Raw genomic sequence first — 18937 nt, 5'->3', positions numbered from 1 at the left:
AAATGATGACCCACCTCAACTATAAACATAAATCCTCATGCACTATATGTGTGCGTAGGTGATCAAAATGATGGGAAAAGATCTGGGAATGTGATATAATAAAAAGAAATCCTAAATCCTCCGTGGTTATAATAGGCATTTTTTTTAGTGAGGAAGGGTGAGGGAGCTATAGTAGTCCCCGTTATCTGCAGGGGATATGTTCCAAGACCGCCCATGGATGCTTGAAACTGCAGAGTACCAAACCCTACATATACTGTACTATATTTTTTCCCATATGCAAATACTTGTGATAAAGTTTAATTTATAGAGATTAACAACAATAACTAATAATATAAAACAGAACAATCTACCACTTATGAACTGTTTATTTCTGGAATTTTCCATCTGATATTTTTGGACCTCAGTTGACCAAAGGTAACTGAAGCCACAGAAAGTCAAACTGTGGATAAGGAGAGACTACTATATTCTATGTCTGCAAATGGGTAAGTTTCCTTATTTGGGTCTTGACACGAATGTGTGGTAAATAATTCTGCAGTAGACTAGAAGAGTTCAAGCCTCACCTGCTAAAACATTGTCTTCACATGTTCTTCCCAAACAAAGCAAAGTGCATGTTCTCCTGACACTAACCCTGACATAACTTTTAACATTCAAGCAATTTAAAATAAAATTGTAATGGCTACTAAAAGGAAATAAAAACCCATTATTGCACAATAGTTTTCCAGAAAAGATCTGTACATTAGAAAAATAACACTGGAAGAAACTGAAGTCCGCTCTAAAAGAAGCAAAAACTCTGACAACTTCTTAACGCATTTTATATTCTTCAAATAACTTAGGGATTTGTTTCTTAGGGAAAGAAAACTTGCTCTGTGATCTTGGGCAAATCAGATTAACTTCTCTGTGCTTCTTTTCTTTTTTTTGAGATGGAGTTTCCCTCTTGTTCCCAGGTTGGAGTACAGTGGTGCAATCTCAGCTCACAGCAACTTCCGCCTCCTGGGTTTAAGTAATTCTCCTGCCTCAGCCTCCCAAGTAGCTGGGATTACAGGCGCCCACCACCATGCCTGGCTAATTTTTTGTATTTTTTAGCAGAGACAAGATTTCACCATGTTGACCAGGCTGGTCTCAAACTCCTGACCTCAGGTGATCACTGCCTTGGCCTCCCAAAGTGTTGGGATTACAGGCCTGTGCTTCTTTTCTTTAGCTGCAAAAATGAGGAGGCTAACTATGTAATCTGTAAGCCTGAATGACCCACCATGAAAAAACTCTAACTGTTGCTAAGCTATCTATAGATTCTACAATGAAGAAAATCAAATACAGCAAGATCATTTTAATTACATAGACTCTTTCAGCCATTTTAATTAATGTGTGTAGTAACACTGTAGCAATGCAATGAAAAGGATACTGGCACTCCCCGTTTAAAATTAAAAAACAATTTCCTTAAAAATGAGGATCGGAGGAAATTAACAGGCACCATTTAGGTGTGTGCCTAGATGACTAAAATTAATGGGTCAGATCTGACCTCAAACTTACGTTTTAAATAGCAGTAAAGTACAGGTTAGGTACACAGACAAAAAGTAACTGTTGCTTAATCAAATAAAAATACTAAAAATGTTTACAACTACAGTAGTATATTTTAGCTAGTATTGCCACGATACTGGTTCTACACAATAATGCAAATGCTAGTAATAAAGGCATCAGCTAACATTTGAATCCTTATTATATTCCACATTCTAAGTTAAGTGCTTTACATGGAATATCTCATTTAATCCACAGGATAATCAAGGAGGTAGATAGTGTTGTTTTAAGAAAGAGATTTAATAATGCTCAATTGTTTTCATTATTTTCATACACAGTATCTAATGTGTTTTTTAGTGGAAAAGGTGGAAGTGGCTCTGCTATTATCCGCACTTTTCAGATACAAAGACTGAAGCTTTTCAAAGCAGTTCAAAGGGTTGCTCAAGGAAATAGAATGAAGTGATAGACCTGGCACTAGAATCCAGTTCCCAAAGGTGGTCTCTGGTGGTTGACTATGACAGTTTCTCAATGTACTCATGTCCACAAAGATAACAAGATTCTTTCCTTCTGTCTTTATTTTTTTTAGAGACAGGGTCTCACTTTACTGTCTAGGCTGGTCTCAAACTCCTGGCTTCAAGTAATACTCTGCCTCGGCCTCCCAAAGTGTTAGGATTACAGGTGACAGTCACTGTACCAGGTGCTTCCTCCTTTGTTTCCCTCCCTCCCTTCCTTCCCTCTTTCCCTTCCCTCCCTCCTTCCCTCTCTCTTTCTTTTTCTTTCTCAAGCTCTCAATATTTTGCCAAGGCTACTCTTGAACTCCTGGGCTCAAGCAATCTTCCCACCTCAGCCTCCTGAGTAGCTGGGACTACAGGCACATGCCACAAAGCCTGGATTTTACTTTTAATTAATTAATTAGGGCAGGGATGTGGCTCACAGCTATAGTCCCAGCACTTTGGGAGGCTAAAGCAGGAGGATCACTTGAGCCCAGGAGTTTGAGACCAGCCTGGGCAATGTGGCGAGACCTTGTCCCTTCAAAAAATCAGCCAGCTGTGGTGGTACGCACCTGTAGTCCCAACTACTTGGAAGGCTAGGGAGGGAGAATTGCTAGAATCCATGAAGTCGAGGCTGCGGTGAGCTGGGACTGTGACACTGTACTCCAGCCTGGGCAGCAGAGCAAAACCGGGTCTCTAAAATTTTTTTTTTTTTTTTTTTTTGGGGATGGAGTCTCACTGTGTTGTCCAGGCTGGAGTACAGTGGCACCATCTCGGCTCACTGCAACCTCCACCTCCAGGGTTCAAGCGATTCTCCTGCCTCAGCCTCCTGAGTAGCTGGGATTACAGGCATGCACCATCACGCCGGTCTAATTTAGTAGAGAGGGGGTTTCACCATGTTGGCCAGACTGGTCTTGATCTCCTGACCTCGGTGATCCATCTGCCTCAGCCTCCCAAAATGCTGGGATTACAGGCGTGAGCCACCGCACCCAGCCTTAAAATTTTTTTAAAAAAAATTAACGAATTAATTAATTTTAGAGACGCTGCTGTTACCCAGGCTGGAGTGGAGTGGCGTGAGGATAGCTCACTGCAGCCTCAAAGTCCTTGATCAAGTGACAATTTTGCTTTTATTGAGACCGGATCTCATTATGTTGCCCAGGGTGGTCTTAAACTCTTGGGCCCCCACCTCACCTCAGTCTCCTGATTGGAGTAGCTGGGATTACAGGTGCATACTACTATGCCCGGCTCAAGCTTCCTTATTTCTGACAATGTGCTTGAGCTTTCTCTCATTGGTGCTTAAAAAAGAGAACGAAACCCCAGAATAATTATCTTCATGCTACAGTAAATTTATTTGCAATGCCAACAGGGAAATGTACAGTCTCTCAAAGTAACTACTTAGGACCATGCGTGGTGGCTCATAAGTGTAATCCCAACACTTTGGGAAGCCAAGAGGAGAGGATCGCTTGAGCCCAGGAGTTCAAGACCAGCCTGGGCAACACAGAAAGATCTCTCTACAAAAAAATTTAAAAATTGGCTAGACGTGGCAGCATATGCCTGTAAGCTACTCAGGAGGCTGAGATGAAAGGATTAATTGAGCCCAGGAGTTCAAGGCTGCAGTGGGCCATGACCACACCACAGGACTCCAGCCATAGCAACAGAGTGAGACCCTGTTTCAAAAAAAAAAAAAAAAAAAAAAAGTCAGTTTCGAAAGCACATATCAAACTTCATATTTCCTAGTTTACATTAGTATTAGTGAATCAATCAATATATATAATACTTTCAGTAGAATATTAAAGTAAGCAAAATGAACACATTGATGTTAATAGTTATTCTAAGCTCAATTTTTATAAAATTTGTAGAGGAATTATTAAAAAGCCCTGTTAGTATCTGACCCAGAAGGCAGAAGAATCAGTGTTGTACACTCTACTACTTACTGAAACCATAATTAACCACTAACAGCAGATCTCCCCCAGTGAGAAATCCTGAGGATGATAGTGCAGGCATTAAAACACACCTCATCACGTAAGTATGAAAGCATATACAAGCCGGGCGCAATGGCTCACGCCTGTAACCCCAGCACTTTGAGGCTGAGGTGGGTGGATTGCTTGAACTCAGGAGTTCAAGGGCAGCCTGGGCAACATGGCAAAAACCCATCTCTACCGAAAATACAAAAAATTAGCTGGGCATGGTGGTGTGTGCCTGTAGTCCCAGCTACTGGGGAGGCTGAGATGGGGGAGGATCACTTGAGCCTGGGAGTTGTAGGCTGCAGTGAGTGGAGACTGTGCTACTGCATTCCAGCCTAGAGTGAGACCCTGTGTCAAAAAAAGAAAAAAAAAAAAAAAAAAAAAAAAAAGAGGTGGGGGGTTGGGGGTGCTGGGTGCAGTGGCCCCCACCTGAAATCCCTACACTTTGGGAGGCTGAGGTGGGCAGATGACTTGAGGTCTGAAGTTCTACACCAACCTGGCCAATTGGGTGAAACCCTGTCTCTACTAAAAATACAAAAATTAGTTGGGTGTGGTGATGGGCGCCTGTAATCCCAGCTACTTGGGAGGCTGAGGCAGGAGAATCACTTGAACTGGAGTGGCGGAGGTTGCAGTGAGCTGAGATTGCGCTGCTGCACTCCAGCCTGGGTGATAGAGCAAGACTCCACCTCAAAGAAAAAAAAAAGTGTATATAAACAACATGAAACTACTAATTTGTTCAAAGCCTATTAATATTAGAAAAAGTTTATGTTCAATGATATAATTCCTAAAAGTATCCCAAGATTTATATACATTGTATTCCATGGCTTTAATAAACTGAGATATCCTGATTCCTACATTTGAAAGCAATTTAAAACAATGTTTATTAAACAACTTCTGGGCCTTTTATTAGAAAAGATCAATTTTGGGCCGAGCACAGTGGCTCACGCCTATAACTCCAGCACTTTGGGAGGCCGAGGCCTGTGGATCAGCTGAGGTCAGCAGTTCGAAACCAGCTTGACCAATAGGGTGAAAGCCCGTCTCTACTAAAAATACAAAAATTAGCCGTGCACGGTGGCAGGCACCTGTAATCCCAGCCACTCTGGAGGCTAAGGCAGGAGAATTGCTTGGACTTGGGAGGTGGAGGTTGCAGTGAGCCAAGATTGCACAACTGCACTCCAGCCGTGGCAACAGAGCGAGACTCCGTCTCACAAACAAACAAACAAACAAACAACAAAAAAGGAGAGATCAATTCTGGGGGCAGGGTCAGACTCTTCAGGTTTCACAATTATAATTTTATATATAGAAAACAATACCAAATAACCCTACTGTTTTCTTTTTACACATTGTTTCCAGAATGAGTGAGAAGGGAGCCAGAGTGAGATTTCTGTGTTAGGGGATGAGGTAGGGCGTGGTGGCTCACACCTGTAATCCCAGCACTTGTCGGAGGTGGAGGCGGGTGGATCACTTGAGGTCAGGAGTTCGAGAACAGCCTGGCCAACATGGTGAAACCCCACCTCTACTAAAAATACAAAAATTAGCTGGGCGTGATGGCAGGTGCCTGTAATCCCAGCTACTTGGGAGGCCAAGGCAGGAGAACCCGGGAGGTTGCAGTGAGCCGAGCCGCGCCATTGTACTCCAGCCTGGGCAACAAAAGCGAAACTCCATCTCAAAAAAAAAAAAAAAAAAGGGCATGAGTTTCAAAAGTTTGAGAAAGAGTGTTAGAAGAATAAAGAAAACAATGACTATTGAATATCAGAAATTTGTTTTTTCAAAATAAGTACTAAATTGAAATCCCATCGCAACAGGATTGCACGTAGGTTAGTTAGGCACCATTTAAAACGAGCAGTACCTTTGGGAGACCTCATCGCTGACAAAATAGAAAAAATATATAAAAAGAGCAGTTCCATATGATAGTAGATATGGTCTAGGCATTACATTTTCTATAGAAGTAATTCCACTTGCAGTCACTTGCTTCTCTGAGAACACCTAAATGCTGCCCAGTCTGCAGCAAATAGCTCAGAAGATAAAAACCTGTTATTACACTGGTGACACACTTCATGTCAATGACCCTTCCTTCAAAATATCCATCACCTCAAAATCTCTCCCAGAAGAAAGCATGAGAAAGAATGAAAATGCAATTTTCCATGTCTCCACACTGGTGTGAATACTTGCTCCAGAAAGTATGCCCTCAGCTATTCCCCATCTCAGAGTTTGTAAGTGTGCAACAGAATATGAATATTTTAATTTAAAAGCAGGTCCTATAATAGGCATCTGTGAGGTCACTCCAAAAATTTAATTTTGTGAACTATGTCACTAATAATTTTTTAGACAACCTTGTTTATTACCTTTCAGCTTTATTTTCCTGAGCACTCAAATGTACCTGCACATACACAGGGTGTTTGAAACACAATTTTGAGCGAATGTATAGCATTCTATCTGTGGTTAGGCCCTGATTTGTTTAACAATCTCTCAGCTGTTGGATATTTTGGTTTAATTTAATTTTGAAAATGGTCTTGTTGGGTTCACTTGATAATTAATGGAAAATGTAGGCAAAAATTCGACACTAAACATAGTTCATATGTAGGGGGTAACTTACAATAACTTCAAAAACTGAGAAGCCCTAACATTTTTCCTGCCTTACATTAGGATTGGAGGACCAAAATAAAAGTGCCATTCATAGTGAGCACAAATCTGACCCACTATATAAGGGAATCTGAAATGCTATTTTTTAAAAAAAGACTTCTACACAAAATTTTAAATCCTCCACTAGGAGTCCACTTGTTTTTTAAAACTAATTTTGCATATCTACACTTTGGGTGACTATACAAGTATTTAATGATCACTTCAGATATCCTAGAAAATACATTAAAGTTAAAAAAAAGTCACCATCCACTAATAATTTTTTAGACCACCTTGTTTATTACCTTTCAGCTTTATTTTCCTGAGCACTCAAATGTACCTGCACATATACAGGGTGTCTGAAACACAATTTTGAGCGAATGTATAGCATTCTAATTGTGGTTAGGCCCTGATTTTCTTAACAATTTCTCAGCTGTTGGATATTTTGGTTGTAATGTTAACCTCTTAAGATAACTTTTGGCCATATAGTCCTTGAATACGTCATATTATTCAAAATCTTTGTGAAACATGGCTAAGGGGTGATGTTAGGCCCAGGAAAAAAAGGAGACTAAGAGAAATACTTCAACAGTATTTGCCTTTAGATGGTGGGATTACAGGTAATTCAGGTTCTTTGCTGTACTTTTTTACCATATCCAAATGTTCTCTAATGGACACATGTTGATGATCAGAAAACAATGTAGTTATTTACTAAAATAAAGATCAACATTTATACAGACAGCTACCATTAAAATTCAATACAGTAATCTGGGAAAAGGAGGTATGTTATGAGAAAACAAAAAGTAGGATTTAAGGTTGTAAATATGTACTTATAATAACAGAAGACTAGATAACCAAATGTTCAACACCAGGAGGTACTCCTTAACCAATCTATGGTACAACAGACTACCCTGAGCTAACTGAAAGCATGAAGCAGATGGCCACTTGCTACTACAGAAAGACTGCCAAGATAGGTCAACAACTGAGAAGACTGAGGTGTGCAACAGCATGGATCATGATTACAAGGTAACAAAAAGAAACAAAGAGAGAAGGGTGGGAGAAGAAGAGACTCTTTTTTTTTTTAAAACGAAGTCTCACTCTTTTTGCCTAAGCTGGAGTGCAATGGCATGATCTCAGCTCACTGCAACCTCCGCCTCCCAGGTTCAAGTGATTCTCCTGCCTCAGCCTCCCAAGTAGCTGGGATTACAGGTGTGCACCACGATGCCCGGCTAATTTTTTATATTTTTAATAGAGATGGGGTTTCACCATGTTGGTCAGGCTGGTCTCAAACTCCTGACCTCAGGTGATCCGCCCACCTTGGCCTCCCAAAGTGGGGATTACAGGTGTGAGCCACTGCGCGTGGCCAAAGAGACTTTTTTATAAGCATAAAATATATCTGAAAGGCTATGTAAGAAACTGTCCACAGTGGTTACTCTGGAGTGGGGATAAGAAGTTGGGTACACAATATGATCACAATCTGAAAATATGCACTCATACATAGAGAATACATAAAAAGGAACTACACTGCTCATAGCAGAACTTCTGAATCCATTTAAAGGCTGTCCCCTAAAGATTTTTAGATGGACATTGAAAAATAATGAAAAAAATGGAAAGCTCAATCTATCTGAATTATAGGGACTCATGAAATCAAAAGACAGCAGTGGATATAAATGTTATTATAATTGGTATTTCAAAACCCAGTCAATCATATTAAGTTTTTACTACAACAAGATTGGCCAGGGAATTGGTTATTCAAGAAAACTAACTTCTAATTAAATCATTCTAGAACTTGTTGAATATGGGTGATTTTATTCAAAAATTTCCTGCCACAGTTGGTTACTCTAGTTTACAAGCTTGGTAATCTACCAATGAAATATATCGCTGTCCATTTAGGCAGTAACAAATGAAAGGAAGACATTTTTACAAGTTAAGATTTAACATAGCACTTTTCCCTCTAAAAACAAAGAAAACCAATTACAGAATCAGGGGCAGAGGGTCTTAGGAACGCAGACACAAAATTCTCCTAAACTAGATCATTACTATTTTAAAGCTCTCTTTAGTAAAAGTCTAACTAAATAAGAATTATTTCATCATGTGTAACATTAATGCTCCAGATGCAGATTGGTAACTAAGGTTGTCCCTAGTTTTTCTAAAAATCAGATTTATAGATTAATAACATATCTGCACTACTGAATATGTATGAATGCTGTTTCACTTGACTGCACTTACATAAAGAAAATACAAACTCATTTTATGTCGGAATGTAGTCACTAAGTTGGAATCCTTTTGATGTGTATGGCTTTCTTTCAAACACGCGAGTTTTTTTTTTTTGCTTGTTAACACTAATGTGTTTTACTGAGTTTCCTTGAGTGCATGTATTATAAAAATATCACGAATCCCCAAGGATTCATGACCACAATCGGTCACTGTGAGAAAGAGCTGGTAATACTGGGTAACATCCCAGGGTAGAGAACTCAAAATCAGACCAGATAATACAAAGAAAAGCACAGCTTTCACCTCACATTTGGGAACTGACAATTCTTCCATTTCCTCTCTCAGTTTGGCTCTTCGGTGTTTGGTTAGCAGAAGGGGATAGGAAGATAATACGGTTTATTTATAGGCTCCCTTTTCCTTTCGGGGAAAAAAAAATCACCCGTTCCTACCAAGAGTATGGTAGAGGAGGGATTTTTAGTGTAATGGAAAGGCAATAGACACGATAATCCTGAAGATCAGGAAGATGATCTGTCTCAGCCCTATCACCTAGACAGCTGGGCAATTTAAGAATGTTGTCTCACCTAAAACAGGGGACCCAGGGCAGGAAATAAAGGTAGCACCAGGAAGTGCCCTCTCTTACTTTCAGTGAAAACGTTCTCGCCTGTGAGGAGCTAATATTGAGTGACACTCTATTACACCCCTCAATGGCGCTACGCGCTGCGGCCACTCTGTTGACAGTTCTTCATGTTAACACTCACACAGGTGTCACAGCAAACAACCATCAATGCTACTTCTAAAGTCGCCCAGTTCCATGAGGAAAAGACCACATGCTTTGTACCACCCAGGCCCAGGCCGTTCATAGGTAGGAGCTTAGCTGACGCCTTTTGAGATACTATGTTTCTCTGCGTCCTGGAAGTTAAGCTAGGGTTGTTTTCCTTTATATACTCCGATTTTTTAAAAAAATTCCTCTGCACCACCTCTTTACCACTGTGGATCTAAACCTTAATCTAAACCACACCCTCAGCAATCGGAACAGAACGGAAGTTCCCACTCCAGGAAATCTTGAGGAGGTTTGGGAGGGTCAGGAGTGGCACGGGAAAGGAAAAGTCTGGTCAAAATCAAGTCTGTTTAAGTCCGTCGAACCTACTTCCAGGTCATTTCGTTTTCCGTCTCCTGCCCCGCTGGTCTTTCAGGCCACTCGGCCGGCGCCGAGGTGATTTAACACCTGCCGCCGCAGGCCCCGCCTCCGGACTGCGGGTCGGGATCCCTCTCCTAGGAAAGCGCAAAGGCTGCCTTCACAGTCACCACTTTGCAGACGTTGCCTCCGCGCCCTTCCTAACTTTGGAAGCTAAAAATGAGGGGGGGTGGAGGAGAGAGAAGGCCGTGCGGAAAAGAGCAAGGTTGTCCCCCCTTCCCAGGGCCGCCCCCGGCCGAGTCGCGGGCAGCCGCCTCCAGCTCCAGCCCGTCCTCCTACAGCCGCGGACCCCGTGCCCAGGGCGCTCCGCGGAGGCGGGATGCGAGCGGCCTCCGGAACCAGCCTCAGCCAAGGCAGCGCCCGCGACCGCCGCTCCTTCGCGGGATCGGGCCTGGCTGCCCCGTGAAGGAGCCCATGGGGGCCTCCGCCTCCCCGCGGCCGGCCCCGCCTCCAGCCCGCAGCTCCCCGGCCGCCGTCGGAGCCCTTACCCGCAGAACGTGGTAGCCTTCGGTGCCCCCGCCTGGGATCTCGACGCTTTGCGAGGAGCCCATGGCGGCGGGCAATCGGTGTGGCCGAGCCGGGCGCCGCGCTGCTCCCGCCCCCAGCGCACCGCCCGCTCTGCTCCTCCGCGTAGCACTTGGGACGTGGCACTCGCTGCCGCCGGAGAGCCGGGCCGCACAGCCCGCCGGGAGATTGTCTCTGCTGCAGCCCGGGCCGCTGCGACGCCGCAGACAGCGCCACCTGCCGCGAGCCACTGGAAGGGGCCCGAGCGCGCGCGGGCCGGGAGGGCGGAGAGGGAGGGCCGGAGGAGAACTGAGAGGCACCGCGTCGTGCTCGCGAGAGAACAGAAATGCGCTTCCCCCGGCTTTGGCGCCTTGCTACGGCGCCCTGGATTGGACCAGATTTATGCAGACGCGTTCCCGCTCGCCGGAAAGAAGAGATACTTGGTTGCAGGTCCCCCTGGTGGCCAGAGGCGGGGAAAGAGCTGCTGATGAATAGCAGCGAACTCAACACACACCAAGCTCTCTGTTCTCCGGGCTCAAAATCATCCCTACCTCAGCCTCCCGAGTAGCTAAGACTACAGGCACGCACTACCACGCCCAGCTAATTTTTCTGATTTTTTGCAGAGATGACATCTCACTATGCTGCCAGGCTTGTTGTGAACTCCTGGGCTCACATGATTCTCCCACCTCATTCTCCCAAAGTGCTGGGATTATAGGTGTGAGCCACCACACCCAGCCGATCATGTGTTTTCATCTTTAGATCCCCAGTTCCTGGTTGAGTATTGGGAACATGGTAGTACTGTTTATTGATTTGAATGGAATGTGTGTAATGAATAGCTTCAAAGCCTTTTTTTCAAAATCAGTTAATAAGTTACCTCTGTGGCTACTATTTGTGTCTCATCAAAATCTGTGGGGGTTTTTTCTTTTTTTTCCTAATTCCCAGGGTGATGGTAAAAACCCATGTTATTTCTTTAGCAGCAGTTGGTGGGGGGTGTGAGAGTGAGGTACAGGGCCCACCTGGTTTGGGACTGAAAAAATGTGAGAATGATTGCCCCATTTTTCCTGGTACCAGTTGTTTCCTCTTTTAGTTGGAGAATACGCTCCAACAGAAGGCAAGGAATAAAATCTCAAGGATATTGCCAAAGCTAATATAAATAATACAACATGATGGAGGAAACACGTGGGAGATTATTGTCAAGTCAGCCTCAACTGGAGTAAGAATCTGCTGCAGGCAGGTTGGTATTTTGAAACATCAGAGGCAGCAGAAAAGTGAAGTCCAACAGAAGCAAATGTCTACAGGCTAAAAAACCGGAAGTAATCTATTCTTCTGGAAGAAGTATCTGGTACTCAATTTTGTGTGTGTTCTGAGTTCCATTAACATTAATTCTGAGTTCTTCCTTCCCCTCCCATCCCCTCCCCTCCCCTCCCTTCTTTCCTTCCAATAGAGTCTCGCTCTGTTTCCCAGGCTGGAGTGCAGTGGCGCAATTTCAACTTGCTGCAACCTCCACCTCCCAGGTTCAAGCAATTCTTGTGTCTCAGCCTCCCAAGAAGCTGGGATTACAGGCATGCGCCACCATGCCCAGAAAATTTTCGTATATTTAGTGGAGATGGGGTTTTGCGGTGTTGGCCAGGCTTGTCTCAAACTCCTGGCCTCAAGCAATCTGCCCTCGGCTTCCCAAAGTATGAGCCACCACACCTGGCCAATTCTGAGTTCTTGTAAATAAGTTGTTCATGATGGAGGGATCATTTTTATCATACACATTGAATATCCCTTATCTGAAATACTTGAGGCCAGAAGTGTTTTGGATTTTGGATTTTGGAACATTACTGGTTGAGAATCTCTAATCCAAAAATCCAAAATCCAAAGTGCTCCAATGAGCATTTCCTTTAAGTGTTATATCAGTACTCAAAAAGTTTCCAATTGGAGCATTTTGGATTTTCAGATTAGTGATACTCAGCTTGGTATTGGTTAGTGCAGCCTTATCTTTTTGCCTTCAGACCACCCTGAGAAAGTTTGGTTCCTACCATATTTGAATAAGAACCACATTGGATAGGGCAGACAAGGATCGCCTAACCTAGCCTGTTTTGCTGAGGGAGCAAACCACATGAGACCACATGAGAGACCATGTTATGTGTCATGCACTCTCAGTCACAGCTGACTTTACTAGAGGGGAACCCTGATATACAGGCAGCCAACACCCACACTGAATGAGGTGGCCTTTAGAAAAGGTTCTCCCCCCACAAGTGGATGGTAGTGACTAGTCACACCAATCAGGTTTTCTCTCTGGGGACTTGGAACTGGGAAATACAAGGAGAGACTCCGTCAGTGTATATTTATTTGCATATTAGAATGTAAGCTCCATTAGGGCATGGACTTTGCCTGAGCGTTTACTACTGTGCTCTTAGCACTGACAAAGAGCTGGCACATAATAGTTAATAAATGGCTGTTGAACGTATGAATGGTCATGTTCGTAGTCATGTTGATGGCAGTGACGACCCGTATGGAGTGGCCATTGCAAGGACACCGGCTGTAGCGGGGGAGGTGTGGCCAGGGCTGTGCACTTGTTGGCCCGTGGGGGCCAGGAACAGTTGATCCCAGTGGGGAGCCCCTATGCCCTACCGAGTTGGTGGGGTGGGAGCCCACCAACTCCTGGGTGCAGCTGCAGCTGCCCAGCTATGGCTCCAGACCCAGGCATCCCTATGCTCTCAGGGGCCCAGGAAGCCTCCTTCCCCCACAAGCTCAGAAGTGCCTGCTCCCACTCCCTGGCCTCTCCACATCCCCAGCACCCACTCTGCTGTGGAACACAGTTGTGGCCGAGCCCAGGTACTGGTGCAACCCAGCCAGGTGTTTGTATGCTTGGGGCAATACTGAGGCACCAGCCCTCTGCTACCTTGGCCCCTTCAGACTTTGGGCACTAATGAGCATGGGAGGAAGGCTGGGGTGCTGAGGGTAGCTTGACATGGGCCTGCAGACAGCCTGGGCACTGCAAATGGCCTGTTGATGGTGGCAGGAGGCAGACAGGTTCCTAGGTGGGAAGAGGCAGGTCCCCGGTGAAACCCCATCTTCAGGCCAGGCCTAAAACCTGGGGGCCTGGCTCCCAGTTCCCAGTGGAGTTCATGACCCAGAGTGAGAACTTCCTTGATGCCTTTTGGCCAGTTGGATGGTGCCTTTTCCATGAACCAATCAGCATGTACTTCCTCCCTTCTGAGCTCATAAAAACCCCAGACTCAGCCAGACTCAGAGACTCATCAGGATTACCTGCTTGTGGATAGGAGCTACCCACTTTGGGTTTCCTCTATACTCGTTGGGAATACCTGCCTGTGAATAGGAGCTACCCAGTTTGGGTCTCCTGTCTGCTGAGAGCTGTTTGGTTGCCCAATAAAGCTCTTTTCTGCCTTGATCACCCTCCAGTTGCCCATGCAACCTCATTCTTCCTGGACATGGGACAAGAACTTGGGACCCACCAAATGGCAGGAGTGAAAGGAGCTGTAACACTTCCTGGCTGGTTTCCTGAGCTATGGTGGGAGCTAAAGGGGCTGCAACACTATAGCTCTCCCACCCTCTGCTGGCACCAGACAGCTGCCCCATGCGATGGGAAGCAGCAGCGGGGCTGGGCTAGCCCAGGAGCTGTGGCCCAGAGCGTGGCGGCAGGACTGAAAGAGCTGTAACACAAATGGGCTGAAACATGCCCCCCAAAACACACCCCCCCACTCACCATGCTGTGGGCAATGAGAAGGAAAGAAGAGCTGCGGCCCTTCTGGATGCCCAGAACTTGGGGCTCCCTGAGCAAGAGCTGTGACACACTGTAACACCTTCTTTGGGACTCTGCAGTTCTTGGCATCTCTGAGCTTTTGGGTGCCACCAGACTCCCCTTGTCCAGATGCTGGTGCCCACAGTGGAAGCCGCTTGTGGTATATCTGGTCCAGCTGCAGCGTCACATGGAGCCAGCGCCTGTGCCAGTGGCTGGAGCTGCCCACCCTGCCACAGCAGCCAGTGTGCCTGGCTGTGCAAAGAGGCAAGAACCTGTGCTCACTCACTCACATACCCCTCACTGCTCCACACCTGACTCACCCTTGTCAGGTGTGGGATCCAGGCCGGCAGCACAAGCAAGTGCAGCCTGCCAGGCCAAGTGGGCAGGACAAGCCCAGCAGGCACAAGCAAAACTCAAGCAGAGGTGCTGCTGATCACAGAGGTTTCCAGCTGGCAAAGCAACACCCTAAGGATCCTGTGACACTGTCAACAGAAAAGCACTAGAACAGTGGTTCTCAAGCTGGGGTATGTATCAGGTTCACCAGGGAACCTGGTAAAAATACAGAAGTCCCAGCGCTAGTCTACTTTGATGACCCTGGTCCCAGTGTTCGTCATTAGTTTCCAGGTGATTCTGATACACACGTTTGAGAACTTCCCCATTAGAGCAATGCTTAATAAACTTCTGCTTTTTTGTGGGTAATCAGATAATGAATAAGAATCTCTAGAGCTGGGAGGAATCCTCTTAGTAATCAGACTTGGCCACAAAGACCCAAATTGTGCTCAGTTTCTTATATATCTTTGTTGTTTCCATCACCTTTATTGTCAAATTTTTCTTTGTCTTTATCTATTTTTTAGACAAAATTTTGATTTTGGAATAATTTTAAATTAAAAAAAAAATTTGGGTAGAGACAGGAATCTTGCTAGTTTGCCCAGGCTTGTCTCGAACTCCTGGCCTCGAGTGATCCTCCTGCTTTGGCCTCCCTAAGTGCTGGGATTACAGGCATGAGCCACCACCCCCAGCCTGGAATAATTTTAGATTTAAGGAAAAGTTGCAGCCAGTACAGAGAGTTCCCATAGGTCCCCTTTGCCCGGTTTCTCCTATTGTTAACATCTTACATCAACCACAGTATATTTGTTAAAACCAAGAAACCAACATTTGTACATTATTAGCTAAACTCTAAACTTTATTCAAATTTCACAAGTGTTTCTACTAATGTTCTTTTTCTGTTGCAGGATTCAGTCCAGGCCTACATCACAATTAGTTGTCATGTCTCCTTTGTCTTCTCTGGTTTGCGACTGTGTCTCAATCTTTCCTGTTCTTCATGACCTTGAGAGTTTCAAAGAGCACTGCTCTGGTTTTGTTTCTTTGTTTCTTTGTTTGTTTATTTTTGAGATGGAGTCTCGCTCTGTCACCCAGGCTGGAGTGCAGTGGCTCAATCTCTCGGCTCACTACAACCTCCACCTCCCGAGTTCAAGTGATTCTCCTTCCTCAGCCTCTGAGTAGCTGGGACTACAGGCATGCGCCACCATGCCCAGCTAATTTTTTTATTTTTAGTAGAGACAGGGTTTCACCATGTTGGTCAGGCTGGTCTCAAACTCCTGACCTCAAGTGATCCACCTGCCTTGGCCTCCCAAAGTACGGAGACTACAAACGTGAGCCATCGCGCCTGGCCCTGCTCAGGTATTTTAAAGAATATACCTCCTGTTGGATATGCCTGTTGTCATGATTAGACTGAGGTTATGGATTTTGGGGAGGAATACCACAGAGGTGAAATGCCCATGCTTATCAGGTCATGTCAGGAGTATGTGCTATTAACATGACTTATTAATGGTGGTTTTAACCTTGATCATTAAGATGCTGTCCATTTTAATAGTAAAGTTACTATGTTCCCCTTTTTCCTATGGAAGCAAGTCACCATGTCTAGGCATCCTTGAGGGGGTGTGTGTGTGTGTGTTGGGGGAGGGGAATTAAGCTGCACCTCCTGAAGGGGATTATCTATGCAAATAATTTGGGGTGGGGTGTGGTGACTCACACCTGTAATCCCAGCACTTTGGGAGACTGAGGAGAGGGGATCACTTGAGGCCAGGAGTTTGAAACCAGCCTGGGCAACATAGGAAGACCCTGTCTCTATAAAAAATTTAAAAATTAGCCTGGCATGGTGGTGCACACCTGTAGTCCCAGCTACTCAGGAGGCTGAGGTGGGAGGATCACTTGAGCCTGGAAGACTGAGGCTGCAGTGAGCTGTGAACAGTGCCATTGCATTCCAAAGTGCAACAGAGTAAGACCCAATCTCCAAAAAAAAAAAAAAAAACCCCAACTTTGGGAGGCTGAGGCGGGCAGATCACAAGGTCTGGAGTTCAAATCCAGCCTGGCCAACATAGTGAAACCCCATCTCTACTAAAAAATACAAAAAAAAAAATTAGCCGGGCATGGTGGCGCACACTTGTAGTTCCAGCTACTTGGGAGGCTGAGGCAGAAGAATCACTTGAACCTGGGAGTTGGAGGTTGCAGTAAGCCGAGATCGCGCCACTGCATCCCAGCCTGGGCAATACAGCAAGACTCTGTCTCAAAACAACAACAACAACAACAACAAAAACAAAACAAAAACACAACAATGACAAAAATAATTTGGAATTCTGTAAGGATTTTTGCCCCATCTCTCCCGTTTATTAATTAATTAAATCATTTATTTATATATCAATACGGGTTCATGTATATGTATTTTGTCCTTAGTTGGTTTTTAGTTGTTGTTGTTGTTTGAGATAGATTCTCTCACTGCTGGTGGGAATGCAATATTTTGTTGCTAAATGGTACTGGCTTTGACCATGGGAAGCACTTTTCAGGTTGGCTTTTGTGTCCCTTTGACAGACCACCATTCTTTTTTAAAAAAAAAATTGGTGGTAAAATATACATACATAATATTTAATAGCTTAATCATTTTTACATGTACAGTTAAGCAGTATTAAATATATTCACATTGTTGTGCAATTATCCTTTTGTATTTTGAGCACGCCTGTACTTTCTGGCACTATAGGATGCTCAGGTTCATCTTGTATTTTTTCTTGCTCTAGCCCTAGAGTTAGCCATTTCTTTAAGGCACCCTGAATTCCTTAGAATCGAGAATGGTATTTAGAAACCAAGATTTGGCTTATTTTTTCATTCTCTTAGTGTAAATCCCAGGGCAAAAGCTTTAAATTTTGATGAAGTCCAACTTATCAATATTTTCCATGGACTGTGCTTTTGGTTTTATATCTAAAAACTTATCACCAAACCAAAGGCCATGCAGATTTTCTTCTAAGTTTTCTTCTAGAAGTTTTACAGTTTTACATTTTATTTATAGGCCTATGATCCATGTTGACTTAATTTTTGTATAGGTGTGAGATATGTGTTTAGGTGGATTACTTTCACAGATGGATATCCAGTTTTCCCAGCACCATGTGCTGAAAAGACAATCCTTCCTCCATTGAATTGTCTTTGTCCCTCTGTCAAAGAGAATCTCTGGAGCTGGATACAATCTTCCCAGCAAGCAAACTCAATAAAAGGCCCAAATTATACTGATATTCTTGTATTTCTTTGACATTTCCATCATCTTCATTAACATATATATATATAATAATTATTATTATTTTGAGACAGAGTCTCACTCTGTTGCCCAAGCTGGAGTGCAGTTGCACAATCTTGGCTCACTGCAATCTCCGCCTCCTGGGTTCAAGCAATTCTTCTGCCTCAGCCTCCCAAGTAGCTGGGACTGCAGGCGTGCGCCACCATGCCTGGCTAATTTTTTGTGTTTTTAGTAGAGACGGGGTTTCACCATGTTAGCCAGGATGGTCTTGATCTCCTGACCTTGTGATCCACCTGCCTCGGCCTTCCAAAGTGCTGAGATTACAGATGTGAGCCACTGTGCCTGGCCACACATATATATTTTTAACTAAAACCTCTATTACTCAAGGTAGGCTGCCAATCTGTTTCTTCGGGGTTTTGTTTTGTTTTGTTTTGTTTTTTTTCAGATAAAATAATCTTCTTAACACAGCCTTCCTGGGCCTGCCTCAAACTGTCTCCTTGCAGTTGAGTCCTTCTAGCAACTTTGCAGGTGCCTAATTTTAGGGAATAATTGCTTAGGTTAATTATTACCTGTGGGTCCTTTGAAGATGAAAGATATTGGTAGGGTCAGTAATTACTGCAGTAAGAATACTATTCACCTTTTGATGCCTGCCTTACTTGTTTGATACTTCTTTAATTCCCCTTGATATTATGAAGAGATAGAGAATGTAAACCAAAAATAAAATTTGAAGGCCCCTGCAACCATCCAAATGGACTTCCTCCTCAGCCAGGGGACTCTAAAATTTCACCTGAAAGACTGGTTCAGGCCACGACTGAAAGTGGGGGTTGGACATGCCTCATTATTCCCCTCCAGCATTAACATCAACACAGACCTTCAGTCTGATAAGAAACATTTACAGTCTTCTCTCTAAATCCTGCTACTTGGAGACTTCATCTGCTTATAAAACCTAGGTCTCTACAACATCTTCCTAATCCAGATATTTCCTTCCTGTTGAAAATAACTATTTCAAGCAATTGCCAATCAGAATATGTTTAAATTTACCTATGACCTGGAAGCCCCACCCTTAGAGTTGTCCTGTTCTTCCACATCAAACCAATGTAAATCTTCCATATATTGATTGATGTATTA

At 44.1% G+C, this 18937-nt stretch overlaps 1 protein-coding gene across 1 annotated transcript in view; it reads right to left on the bottom strand.

The window, feature by feature from the left end:
• Positions 1 to 10627, bottom strand: part of GORASP2 (golgi reassembly stacking protein 2) — a gene marked incomplete at its 5' end in the record, with an annotated part of 37896 nt that extends 27269 nt beyond the window's left edge. Inside the window, 1 exon segment of the mRNA NM_001133385.1 lies at positions 10481 to 10627. Within this exon segment, the coding sequence (NP_001126857.1) occupies positions 10481 to 10543 (63 nt within the window).
• Between the last annotated feature and the right edge of the window lie 8310 nt (positions 10628 to 18937).

This window comes from Pongo abelii, chromosome 11 (genome assembly GCF_028885655.2).
Source record: "Pongo abelii isolate AG06213 chromosome 11, NHGRI_mPonAbe1-v2.0_pri, whole genome shotgun sequence".
Taxonomy (NCBI): domain Eukaryota; kingdom Metazoa; phylum Chordata; class Mammalia; order Primates; family Hominidae; genus Pongo; species Pongo abelii.
The sequence above is the reverse complement of the archived record's forward strand: the minus strand, read 5'-3'. Positions and strand labels throughout refer to the sequence as shown.